Source organism: Lagenorhynchus albirostris, chromosome 7 (assembly GCF_949774975.1).
Source record: "Lagenorhynchus albirostris chromosome 7, mLagAlb1.1, whole genome shotgun sequence".
In the NCBI taxonomy this organism is placed as follows: domain Eukaryota; kingdom Metazoa; phylum Chordata; class Mammalia; order Artiodactyla; family Delphinidae; genus Lagenorhynchus; species Lagenorhynchus albirostris.
The window spans coordinates 105,192,311-105,205,713 of NC_083101.1; the positions used below are offsets into that span (position 1 = coordinate 105,192,311).

General features: G+C 39.3%; 1 protein-coding gene across 3 annotated transcripts in view; it reads right to left on the reverse strand.

Annotated features, from left to right (window-relative positions):
• INTS9 (integrator complex subunit 9) overlaps positions 1-13,403 on the reverse strand; it is a 111,615-nt gene that overhangs the window by 74,616 nt on the left and 23,596 nt on the right. For all 3 annotated transcript variants that reach the window (XM_060155772.1, XM_060155769.1, XM_060155770.1), the window contains one exon: positions 5,113-5,240. In XM_060155772.1, the coding sequence (XP_060011755.1) occupies positions 5,113-5,240 (128 nt within the window). The remainder of the gene's footprint in view (positions 1-5,112; positions 5,241-13,403) is intronic.

Sequence of the window (13,403 nt, forward strand, 5' to 3'; positions counted from 1 at the left end):
ATCATTTGGTGGAGTACTGAAGGAGGATAAGGTATTCATCTTCACCCATTCATTAATGAATCTTGATTTATGTGTCGAGCACTCAGCTGCTGGTGATACGACCATGAGCAAAACGCGCCTGTCCTCCTGAGGGGTTAGGGAAGACAGACAGATCAAGTAATCACACAGAGAACAAGCTGTTATGAATGATGAGGCAGCACACAGTGCACAAGGCACCACAAAGTCTCCTAACAAGGGACTCGTCTAGGCAGCATCAAGGCAGCAGTTCTTCTTGAGTCTCTGAAGAACAAGCTGACATCTGGATGGTAGCAGAGTCAAGGGGAAACTGTGTCAAGGGGCAAGGTCCGGAGGGAATAAAGAAAGAAGACAGCTACAAGGCCCAGGACTTTCCTCCAACCATTCTCACCAGGCTTTGGCATGGATATCTTAAAAAAAAAAAAAAGGTTATCCAAATGAAATTTCAAGGAGGGTCCTATATATACCCTCCCCCTCAACCAACTAAAATGCCTTCTCTCTGTCCTTCCCATATAGAAACTGGAGTCATAAATGATCTGAGAGAGGAGCTCCTGCTAAATAGACTAAGGGAAGGTGGGTTCAGGGAGGGGTGAAGAGCCTTCCTGGCTGAAGGAACAATCTGTGTGACTGCTCCCAGGCAGGAGATAAGACTTCTTTGAAACTGAAAGAAAAGACAAGAGCAAGATACTAGAAGAGAGGCATAAAGCCTAATGTACCAAGACTGACTTGGTATTTATCCTAACAGCAATGGAAGGGACTTCCCTGGTGGCACAGTGGTTAAGAATCTGCCTGCCAATGCAGGGAACACGGGTTTGAGCCCTGGTCTGGGAAGATCCCATATGCCGCGGAGCAACTAAGCCTGTGTGCCACAACTACTGAAGCCCACCCGCCTAGAGCCCGTGCTCTGCAACAAGAGAAGCCACCGCAATGAGAAGCCCGCGCACCGCAAAGAAGAGTAGCCCCTGCTCGCCGCAACTAGAGAAAGCCCGCACACAGCAACGAAGACCCAACGCAGCCAAAAATAATAAATAAATAAATTTAAAAGCAAAGGAAAAACCACTGAAAGGTCTTAAACAGGTGAAAGACGAGATTAGATCTGTATTTCTAAAAGGTGATTTTGGAGAAAATTGACATCAAGTGCCTTCTGATAACACGTACCATCATTTGTGTGGTATTCCTACCGAAAATAGTAACCCCAACCTAATTATGAGGAAACGTGAGACAAACCCATATTGAAAGATGTTATATAAAATAATTGGTCTGCACTCCTAAAAATGGCAAGGTCGTGAAAGACATAGAGACTGAAACTCTTCCAGATTAAAGGAGATTAAAGACGTGACCAAATGCAATGTGTGATCTGGATTGGATCCTAGACCAGTAAGTTATTTTTCTTTTTTGCTATAAAAGGCACTACAGTGAAATATGAACTGGTATAACTTGGGAAATGTACATAAGGTACACAGCTCAGATACTTGTATAGTATCGACGTTAAGTTAACTGATTTTCTTTATTGTACTGTGGTTATGTAAGAGAATGTCCTTCTTATAAGACAGGCACGTAAGTATTTAGGTGGCAAAGGAGCACGGTGTCTATCTTTCAAATGGGTCAGAAAAAACTACATGCGTATGTAACATAAAGAGGCAGTGATAAAGCAAATGTGATAAAATGTTAGTAACTGGTAAGAGTAACTGGGAATTGTCTGTAACTATTCTTGCAACTTTTCTGTAAATCTGAAGCAATTTCAAAATAAAAAGTTACACAAAAAGAAGACTCTGGATTCAGACAGGGCTAAGAACAGAATTGAAGAAACTGGTTAGGAAGCTTTACCAGTAATGCCTGTAAAAGAGGATGATGACTACCACAGTAGCACTTAAGAGAAGTAACTGGATTCTAGAGCTATCTAGAAGGTAAAAATGACAATGCTTAATGAAAGGTTGGATGTGGGAAGCGAGGAAGGGGGCATCTAAGTGAACTCCCAGCTCTCTGGCTTTTATAACAGGGTGCCATTCCCTAAGATAGGGAGGCATGGGGGGAAACCAGGTCTGGGAGGGTATACTCTCCTCTTCTGGACCAAGTCTAATCATAAACTCAGTTTGGGGTACGGTGAGGTCTGAAGTGCTTTCAAAGGCACATCTGAGGAGAGAAACCGAGTAGGCATTTTGGATTTATGGTTATGAATGTGGAACTCACATGTGGAACTTAACGAAAAATACACATTTGTAAGTTATTGTCTGGATGGTTATCGAGGCCCTGAGCATTTATCTTTTATTTTATTTTTAAAAATTTATTTATTTTTGGCTGTGTTGGGTCTTTGCTGCTGCACGTGGGCTTTCCCTACTTGCGGCGAGCGGGGGCTACTCTTCGTTGTGGTGTGCATGCTTCTCATTGCGGTGGCTTCTCTTGTTGCGGAGCACAGGCTCTAGGCACGAGGGCTTCAGTAGTTGTGGCACACGGGCTTAGTTGCCCCACAGCACGTGGGATCTTCCCGGACCAGGGCTTGAACCCGTGTCCCTGCCTTGGCAGGCGGATTCTTAACCAATGCGCCACCAGGGAAGTCCCTCTGAACATTTATTAAATTCCCTTGGTAGAGCCTCTGTGGCCAAGCACTGAATACTAAAGAATTCTCATGTGTGATGACCAGTTAGAGGAAAATGAATCTCCAACGTAGATAGAAGAGAAAGATTCAGAGAAGTAACGAAAACCAGGAGTGTATTATCATGGAGGAGAGTGATGCTGAGTGGCTAAGGAGGGTGAGGATGACAAATGCGTATTATAGCTACATGACGTGGAAGTCATTCGTGATTTACTGAAAGATGTTCTGGTGGTTGGTGTGGGCAAAGAAGACTGGGAAGGAGTTAGGAATGCTGAAGGGGAAAGTGGGGTTGAGAGAAGGTTAAAAAGATTTATTTATTTTTTTTTACATTTTAAGTTAGAAGTGACAGCATAATTAAATGGGAAGGACTGAGTCAAGATGGAAAGATTCAAGATAAAGGAAAGATTACAATAGCAAAATGATGCAGAAGGAGAGAAGGGTTGAAATCCAGAGAAGACAAAGGGATTCATTCCTATGACAAATATTTACGGAGCAGCTACTGCATGCCAAGAACTCTTTTAGGCACTGGGAATACAGTGGAGAGCAAACAAAATCTCTGCCCTTATAAAACTTACCTTTTAGTGGAGAAGAAAGACAATATATAAACCAAGTATGTATATATGATGTAATGCGAAGTGCTCTGAAGACAAATAAAGCAGGATGAGGGGACAGAGAGGGACTGGGGATACTATTTTAGCCAAGTGGACCTCCAAGGTTTCTGGCCTGAGCAAATGAAGACACTTTTTGTAAGGAACTGCCATGGGCTGTTAATCATCCCATTAGTATAACCTCCCTCTGAGAGAAAAACAATGACAAGGGGAAGAGAGAGTAGAAGTGGATTCTGTATTCACTTGAGAATACAGAATTAGGTAAAGACAGGAATGAACAGGAAAGGGAAAACATGTAGCTAGGACTGTGTGCCCAACTCAGGTTTTGAACACCTAGATGATTCATGACCCTGCAGAGCATGAAGGCCCCCATTTGGGAACCCTCAGCATACCCTGTATTTTATTTTCTTTAGTAATTATCACAAGTATATAGCTATTTTTTGTACCACAAGTATAATTAAATCTTCAACTGTGTAATTCTTTCTCCTCTGACAGACTATAAATTCCATGAGGAAAGAAAAGTTGTCTTCTTCATGTCTGTATCCCCTGGTCTAGGACACTGCAGATTCTTAACACCGAGTGAATGAACATTTTAAGCTTTGGAAGGAAACAGACAATGATATCAGGCTATTTTAATAAAAAACATGCAGTCATTTTTGTTGAGAAATATATATGACACCTACAGTTCCTAAATCAACTATAAATACATTTTTTTCCCCTTCTGGATAATATCTATGGATGGTAAAAGTATTTCTAAGTGCTGGATGTGATTATAACTGAATTTTATCAGCTATGCATAAAATGTAATCTGGAATTAACTCTGACCTTGTCCCCATCACCTTACTGTATCCCTTATCTTAGAAAAAAGTCAATCGTTGATTTTTTTTTTTTTTTTCTTTGCGGTAGCGGGCGGCCCCTCCCGTTGCGGAGCACAGGCTCCAGACGCACAGGCTCAGCGGCCATGGATCACGGGCCTAGCCGCTCCGCGGCATGTGGGATCCTCCCGGACCGGGACACGAACCCGTGTCCCCTGCATCGGCAGGCGGACTCTCAACCACTGCGCCACCAGGGAAGTCCCAATCGTTGATTTTTAATTCTACTTTTCCTAGATGGTTCACAGGGTTATCATTATGAATAATCATTGCACACAGTGAAGTCTTCAGCAGTGAATGAGATACGTTAGATGGTTTAACTAGCTCGTTATGCTTTTAAGCTCTTAAATCTGCTTTAGATAGCTTTTCTGTCTCCCCTCCTTCAGGCGGTATCACTTTTTGCTGCTGGGAGTATATCTGCTTCTAAAAGTTACCCACTCCTTTTATAAAGTGCTGCTTCTAAATAACAGCAAGCTGGAAAACCAATCTCCTAGACAAGGTCTTAGTAAGAGTAAACAGTGCTGCCTGTAGGCCTGGGGTAATCTGTCTACTTTAAGACACGGACTTCGGCTTCATGTAAGATTCTATGATATCTACAGCTGACTAGTATGAAAATAATGCACAGATACCTATCAAAAAGAAATGTCAGGCTCTATGATGGCAAGTCCCCGCAAAGGCAGTTAAATGATTCTAAAATTCAATTCGTGGGGCTCATCAGTTGACCATTTATCAGCTCCTACATGAATTAGCAAGAAAGATGAAATATATATGACCTCACTTGCACTGAGTAGTTGCAGGAACATTTAACAGAAGCTCAGAAGAAGTTATAATAAAGAAGTCAATCAATAAATCAATACAACACTTTCCATCAACCCAGCCAAAGGAAATTATTTTGATGAAGAACATTTTTAAGGGAACAAAGTAAACTTAGGACAACACACAAGGTAGTGGTCATCTTGATGCTATTGTGTACCGTTTTTCAGCAAACCAAAGCTCATTTTGTCTCGGATGCATCCGCACATACCTTTGAACAAGTGGCAAAGGAAGGAAATTGAGGGTGGAAGTCATGTCCAGTCCACAGTCCAGCATAATGGTGGTTGATTTGAATTTGAGCACATTGCATGGTAAGGTTGGGTGCCCTGACAGGCAATACTGAAAAACAAACAAACAAACAAATCACTTTTGTCAATAATCAGTTACAGAAAAAGCCTAAAAAATAAAGTGAATTAAATAAAGCTGATCATCTTCTCTCATTAGAGCACTGTGTAAATTCAGCTAACTTTCTATATGGCTTCCTCCCTTTACAGTGCTGGATACCCTTCCCCTAGCACTCAGCATCCTCAAAAATCTCAGATCATACCCAGTTCTTCGCGGGGTACCAACTTACATCTCAGGCAAGTAGAGTTTTGGAGGGGCCAAGGTTATTCTAAACAGAAGGTTTCCTGGCTGTAGTTTTCTGCTCCACTCTCACATGACACTTGCAAATTCTCACTATCCTGTCAGACCTAAGTACTGTGTAAAGTCAATAAAATTCTAAGCTGGAACCTCAAACTGTGCTACAGGTTAGGTTTGCTCCTCTGTAAATAAGTCGGGTGACTTTCCTCCAAGAGGAAATGCTTGGGAAGGGTTAACAAACAAGCATCAGTAAGGGGGTGATGGCTCAGCCTTGTCAGAAGAAATGACTCCAAAGGACAAGTGACTTCCCTGACGTGCAGACACTAGGCAGGAGTGAGGGACACCCATTCCCAACCAATCAAGAGCCTCTTGCCTGTGGCCACAGTCCTCAGAAGTCAAAGGGGCACAAGCCACAAAGGCGTATTCAAAGGGGAGTGATGAAGCAAACCAGCACACTGACCTCAAACATCCCTCAGGTCCTCCTCAATGGAGTGGGGATGACAGATACGCCACACTGAAAATTATTTACATGGGATGGACCCTGTGTCACCTTTCATAATTCGACTGCGGTTCTGAAGACAGTGAATGAAAGAAGAGAGAAAAGACCTTTTCTCCCACTTCTCTCTTCTTCATTCCGTAGAAGCCTCCCTTGAACAACAAAGGCCAGAAGATGGAGGGGTCAATGGTTCCCATCTCCTGACAGACACATTCTTTCGGATTTAAGCACAAGTCAGGGTAGCGCGACATCAGTGCTTGCCCCCACACGGCCACCGCAGCGCACGCCAAGTCTTCGTTACTCGTTGGTTCTGTCACTCGATAAATTTCCTAGTTTTCTCCAGAAGACATTACAGGAACTGATGAGTTTTTAAAACTGCAGGTTCTAAAAGGTCAGGAGCCAAGAAATTGTGAGTATTTTGCAACCTTCTTTTTTGGCCGCACTGCATGGCTTGTGGGATCTTAGTTCCCCGAGCAGGGATCGAACTCATAGCCCCTCACTGGAAGCACAGAGCCCTACCCACTGGACTGCCAGGGAAGTCCCTTGCGAGCTTCTTTATTCCAAGTTTGTGAAAGATAATTATATTTCCCAATCCACAATTCACAACTCATGGCCTGAAAGGGTACATGGTTACTTACAATGAAAACAGTAACAAAAAAAATACTAAAAAGTCCAGGAAGCATGATTTGGGTAATTATTCTTTACCTAAGTTCATTCTTTGATAGGTATCAGAACTACGGGAAAAATTTTCCTACTAATCAAAGCAGAGCTATTCCTATCCCACCCTTCTCCATCTGGTTCCCTATTGCTAGCTTGGTCTTTATCCCTATCTAAGAATTACGTATTTGTTAAAGAAAAACTATCTCAAAATGAACACAAAGCACCCTGTTAAACCTGCCCCAAACATGACAGAGGACTTTCCTACATTTCCCCTTTATAAAGAAAAAAATCAGATACTCAGAAAAACCTAAAAAGAAAATAAATGAAATGTATATAATGGTTATTTCTGGGTTTAAAGATTATGGTGTAATTTTCTCCTTTCAGTTTTCTGCATTTTCCAAACATTTGACAATGAGCATTTACCATACTTTTATAATCAGAAAAAAAAATATGATTAAAACAGAACTGAAAATTTATCCAGTCACACTGAATGACAAAATCTTTTTTATCTTCATCTTTAAATCATGGATAACAAGTTGCAGCAGAAGACAGAAGATGGACATGTAAAAGCTTCTGCTCAAAAGATTTCAGGCAAAGGAAGTTAGCCAACAGACTTTACATTTGCTCTTATCGTCCAAGGATAAAGAAAGGTGAGGAACACTTTATAAGGGCCATAACTGAATGGGAGAAACATTTTCAGAGCATCTACTGAAAGAGCGCCAGACCTTGATCTCACTAGCTCCAATTTTATGGATCAGGAAATTGAGTTTTACACAGTTTGAAGGGCTTGTCTGAGAAGAGAGAGCCAAAGACACACAGCAAGGTCTCCTGACTCCATAGATCCCACTTGTGCTTCCCAAAGTGCACTGCTCACTTTGTGGGTCAACTCAGTCTGCTGAGACACAGAGTAACTGTCACCAGTAAATGAGGCACCTGGCAAGGTTCCCGAAGTTTCCCTGGCTCCAGTGGTACTCTTTGCACGTTTCTAATATGCGGCCTACAGTCACCAAGCAGATTATAATCTAGCGAGAGGTAGGGACTAATACACAAAAACATTAAGTAATCATGTGATTTTAATTTTGCAATTAGAAATAAATATGACAGAAAATTTGAAAAATACCAGAAAGAAAAATATTACCCACAGCATTTCTACAGTCCCTGTCTTTTTTCATATTTGTAAAAGCTATAATTTTGGTGCACCTATTGCTCTGTATGCTGCTTTTAAGATTCATGGCTGTGTTTTGTCTATGTTGCATATCACTTCATTTTATTGGCTGCCTAAGTAAATATACCATCACTTGTTTAATTATTCTCTTACTGTTGAACATTTAGGGCTGCTTTCAGTTGCTTTATTACAAACATGGCTGTGGTGATAACTTTAGTGCTCAAGGCTTTTTCCATATTGGACTGTTTCTTCAGAGGATTCCCAGAAGTGGCATTAACTAGGTCAAAAAATATGAGCATTTTATGGCTTTTGAAATATGCTGCCAAAATGCTTTCCAAAAAAGGCTGTGCCTATTTACAATGTCATCAGGAATATAGCAGAAGATCTGTTTCAGTGCTTATTCCCATCAGCATTATGGTCAAAACCATCTAGAATCTACACCAAAATGCCTCTATAATGTTAGTACATGTTAGTAGCAGCTATCTAGGAGCAATTAAATGGCCCTAAACAGGAAATCAACTACTTGATAAATGAATTAATTTTGAGAGGCAGTTTGAAGCAATGATTTAAAGCAGGGAGTTTGAAGCAATGATTTAAAGCAGGGAGTTTGAAGTAAGACTGCCTAGGCTCAAATCTTGGTTGTGCTCACTACCGTGTGATTTGGGGAAAGTTACTTAACTTCGCCAAGATTGAGCTTCCTTATCTGCAGGATGCAGTAATAGAAGCTACCCTCCTAAAGTTGTGAGGACTAAATGAAAAGATACAGAACCTGACACACAGTATGTGCTCATGGTTGCTATAGTTATAAAATCATTAAGAGGCTGAAGAGGTCACCTAAATATTTTTTTTGGGGGGGGCACCTAAGTTTACAGGATTTTAGAGAAGAAATTCTATTCTGTGTGGCATTCACTAATGTTTTAGACATCTGTGTATCCCATAAGACTAGGTAAAGGGAATGAATAATTTTACAAATATTTTTCTATTGCTAGTTTTCCCTCCAGGAAGATACAGTTACTACTGAGTACAGAAGCGAATATTGTAGCCAACATAAGGTTTTACAATTTTTATTTTTTCTAGCTTAATAAGCACACAGCAGTGCTTTCATGTTAATTTTATTTCTACTTAATAACAAAGCAGCAGATTTTTCTGTGTAATAATTTATTATCTATATTTCCTCATGTGCCTGCTGATTTCTTTTTACCACTGAATAAATCTGGTTTCAGAACTTATATATGCTTAACATATATAAGCATTGTTTATATTTTTTGGGTAAAAATTTTTATCAGTTATACTTAGTACATGTATTTCTCATTCTCTTTCATTTAAAAAAGTTTTATTATGGAAAATTTCAAACATACAGGTAAGCAAAATTAGTACAGTAAACTCCCATTACTCAGATTTAACAACTATCCATATTCTGCCTTTCTCTTTGTTGCTTTCCTTTTTTTAAAAAAATGTATTTATTTATTTATTTATGGCTGTGTTGGGTCTTCGTTTCTGTGCATGGGCTTTCTCTAGTTGTGGCAAGCGGGGGCCACTCTTCATCGTGGTACGCAGGCCTCTCACTATCGCGGCCTCTGTTGTTGCAGAGCACAGGCTCCAGACGCGCAGGCTCAGTAATTGTGGCTCACGGGCCCAGTTGCTCCACGGCATGTGGGATCTTCCCAGACCAGGGCTCGAACCTGTGTCCCCTGCATTGGCAGGCAGATTCTGAACCACTGCGCCACTAGGGAAGCCCTGTTGCTTTCCTTTTGATACTGACACGCTTCTGAGGAATAGCTATTATGTTGACAAACCAATCTGATCTCTGAAAATACTGTTTTCATAAATAGTCCTAAAATGATCTCTTATGCACAACTGGGACAAAAACATGAGTCCATTTTCCTAAATGTCCTTGCAGAATTCATTAAAGGCAACTCCTTTCGCCTTTAACTTATCCTTGGTTTTCAACACCTGAGTCCTTTAGTAGTTTGAATATATTTCTGAAATCTCTATTCTGTCCACTGGTTTTTTGTTTTTCGTTTTCACCTCAATGCCGTAAAGTTTTTACTTTGTAATATTTGAAAATAAGCTAGAATGACTAGACTTCAATTCTAAAAAAAAGTTTTTCTAAGGATGTAAATGGAAGCTACGTTTAATCTATATATTTAGTGAATGCTGCCATTTTTACTATACAGTAACATTTCTCTGAGTCAGGTGCAATGCACTGCTTTCTCTTTTATTAATTTTATTTTTTCTTCCTTTACAGTTTAAAATGTTGTAGTCCTTTAGCTCATAACCAACAAGTCAATTATCATTAACATAAATATGTTTGCTTTTCAATTTCTATTTAATTTCTGCTCTGAGTTTTATTGTTCTATTTCAAGTTTTATCTGTTATACTTTTTAAATTTCTGCAGTTAGATGTGTAGCTGATTAAAATATGCATTCAGATTACAGATAGCCCTGTAAGTGATGCTCTGGATATATTTTACAAGTTTACATTGTGTTTTCAATTTACTCATTTCTAAATACAATGAAATTTCTATTGTGATTTCTACTTTGAGCTACAAAAGAACTGTGTGTTGTGTGTGTTTGGTTTAACTTCCAAATATAAAGGTGGAAATGGTTATCTTTTGGTTACTGATTTCTAATTTTCTTGTGGGCAGGGAACAGATTTTATAATACTTTTTTGATATTTATTGAAACTTGCTTTGTAGGTCTGTACACTGTGAATAGCTGATTTTTACAAATGATCCAGTGTGCATGAAAATTGGAAATATATAATCTAATTGTTGTACACAGAGCAGATTAAGTTTATTATCTTATCTAAATCTCCTATATCCTTACCTACTTTGAGTCTTAGGAGAGAAGAAACTGGCAATTTCTTCTTGTAATTCTGTCATATTTTGCTTTATACACCTTGAGGCTATATTGCTAGGTACATAATGGTTAGGATTAATACTAGTACATGGTTTACCATTATGTAATGCTCTTTGTCTTAAAATCTATTTCTAGATTTATTTCTAAATAATATAGCTATACCAATTTTTCCTTCAGTCAACAGTCTTCTTTTTTTTTTTTGCGGTACGTGGGCCTCTCACTGTTGTGGCCTCTCCCGTTGCGGAGCACAGGCTCCGGACCTGCAGGCTTAGCGGCCATGGCTCACAGGCCCAGCCGCTCCGCGGCATGTGGGATCTTTCCGGACCGGGGCACGAACCCGTGTCCCCTGCATCGGCAGGCGGACTCTCAACCACTGCGCCACCAGGGAAGCCCAGTCTTCTGTTTTTTTAAATGAAATTTTACACATATACACACACAGTTAAAAATGAATCACCAATTTGAGAGGCAACTACTTTTGACTCTTACAGTTATTTCTTCTAGTTACCTCTGTATTTCTCAATAATATTGTTATCCTGTTATTTCTTGAGTTCTTGAATTTTAGTTGTTGTTGATTTTTTTCTACTATGGAAGCTATTTACAAATAGATGAAACTTTGCTATGGTCCGTAACCAAGATATGTACAAAAGGATTCCCTATCACATTTGAAGCAATGCACATGAAGGCAACTGCCAAATTCCTTGGAGTGGATAAAAGAAATTTAAAAGGAAAGAGAAGTTTTTTTTTTTTTTTTTTTTGCGGTAAGCGGGCCTCTCACTGTTGTGGCCTCTCCTGTTGCGGAGCACAGGCTCTGGACGCACAGGCTCAGCGGCCATGACTCACGGGCCCAGCCACTCCGCGGCGTGTGGGATCTTCCCGGACAGGGGCACGAACCTGTGTCCCCTGCATTGGCAGGCGGACTCTCAACCACTGTGCCACCAGGGAAGCCCAGAAAGAGAAGTTTGTATAACAGATTCATGTACTGATCAACACCATCATTAAAGCAACTTGTCATGGTTCAATTCTCAGTGTTGCTTTTTCCCTCAGTGCTATGTAAATAAAAGAAAGATATGTCCTAACAATAGTACTGTAGAGTCAATGAATTATTTTACATTATTTTTCACAGTTAATGATTATTTACTATCATTTTAACCAATTTACTTGTTCACCAATCCTTCTTGTATCCCATTTCTTGGGTTCAATTCCCTTTTTCCTGAAATACATCCTTTAGTCTACTTCCTTTAAATGGTGTTCAAAATGTAAACTCTCAGTCATTATTAGTCTGGAAATTTCTTAATTTTCAATTTACTCCTCAACAGTGATGGTGGTGGAATTATAGGGTAGCAAGTTACCTTAGAACGGTAAAAATACTAATCCAACTGTCTTCTGGCATCTATCATAGCTGATGAGATATCTGCTGCCAGTCTAACTGGTAATCCCTTATAGGTTGCTATTCAAATCTATTTGCCATTGATGTTTTGATCTTTCATTAAGATGTACATTGGCATGATTTTCTTTTTTTGGGGGGGATTATACTTTTAACATATAAAGACTCATCTTTGACAACTGTGAAAAACACTGTCAGTCATTATCATCTTGAATACGATTTCTCCTCCATTCTTCCTAGTTTCTACTAGTGGAATGCCTATTAAATACTCATTGTAATGTTTCACTTTACTCTCTGTCTCTGTAACTAAATTATCCTTTCATATTTTGCTTTTATAGTCCTGTACAGTGCATTCTGGATACTTTCCTCAGCTCTATCTTAATTTGCTAATTCTTTCTTATTGGTGTCAAGTCTGCTATTTAACTCAACTTTTCAATGACTGCTTTTCATTTCTAGAAGTTCTCTTTAAAAAACAGCATCTTGCTCTTTTCATAGGTTTGATATCTTCGTATATGTCTTTGATCATTTTAACGTTTTAATTTTAGAATCTCCATCAGATTGTACAATTGTCTGAAGTTCTTGGGAGTCTTGTTATGTTTGCTGATTCTAACTCATGGTGGCTTTCATTACTGTTGTTTTAAAATTCTGGATGGTGAGTCCATCTTTGGTGGGCTACATCTGTGGGAATTCTACGTAGAACAGGTTGAGGCAGGTCCCCAAGAAGTATCTTGAGATCAATCTTTAAGTTGATTTCTCAGCTTGAATATTTGTACTTATAGGGGAGCATACAAATCAGACTTTCATACTCTCAAAGCACCGGCACAAGCTCCTTGCACAGACAATCTTCCTTATTGACCTCTTAAGCAAGCAAATGGTATTTTTCTAATACTCCTTTCATACATAGCTCTTGGGGGTTTCTGGTTACTGATTTTGAAATGTGTTTCTGAATATTACAACGATTATTAAGAAGACTCATATTATGACCTCAGATTTCAGCAAATCTAACACTTAAAAAGCTGCTATGAACACAAAATGACAACCAGCCAATCCAGCCTCACAGAAATCTTCAAAAGCAGTATGAATTACTGTAAACTTCAGGGAAAAACCCACCACAACCACAAAACACAAAACAAAACAACAACACAAGAATTTGGCAAATCAACTATATCTCATAAAAAAAAATAAAGAATTTGGCAAGTTAGTACATTTGGTAAATTTGGCAATTTCATCATATGGCAAATTTAATTTTAGTGAGTTGCCTTTGAGAAATATTTAAGTCTGTCTTTTGCAGAAAGAACCATGGACTAAAACATCATATATGTTCTTCTCTTTCCTAGTCTTATTTAAAATAATT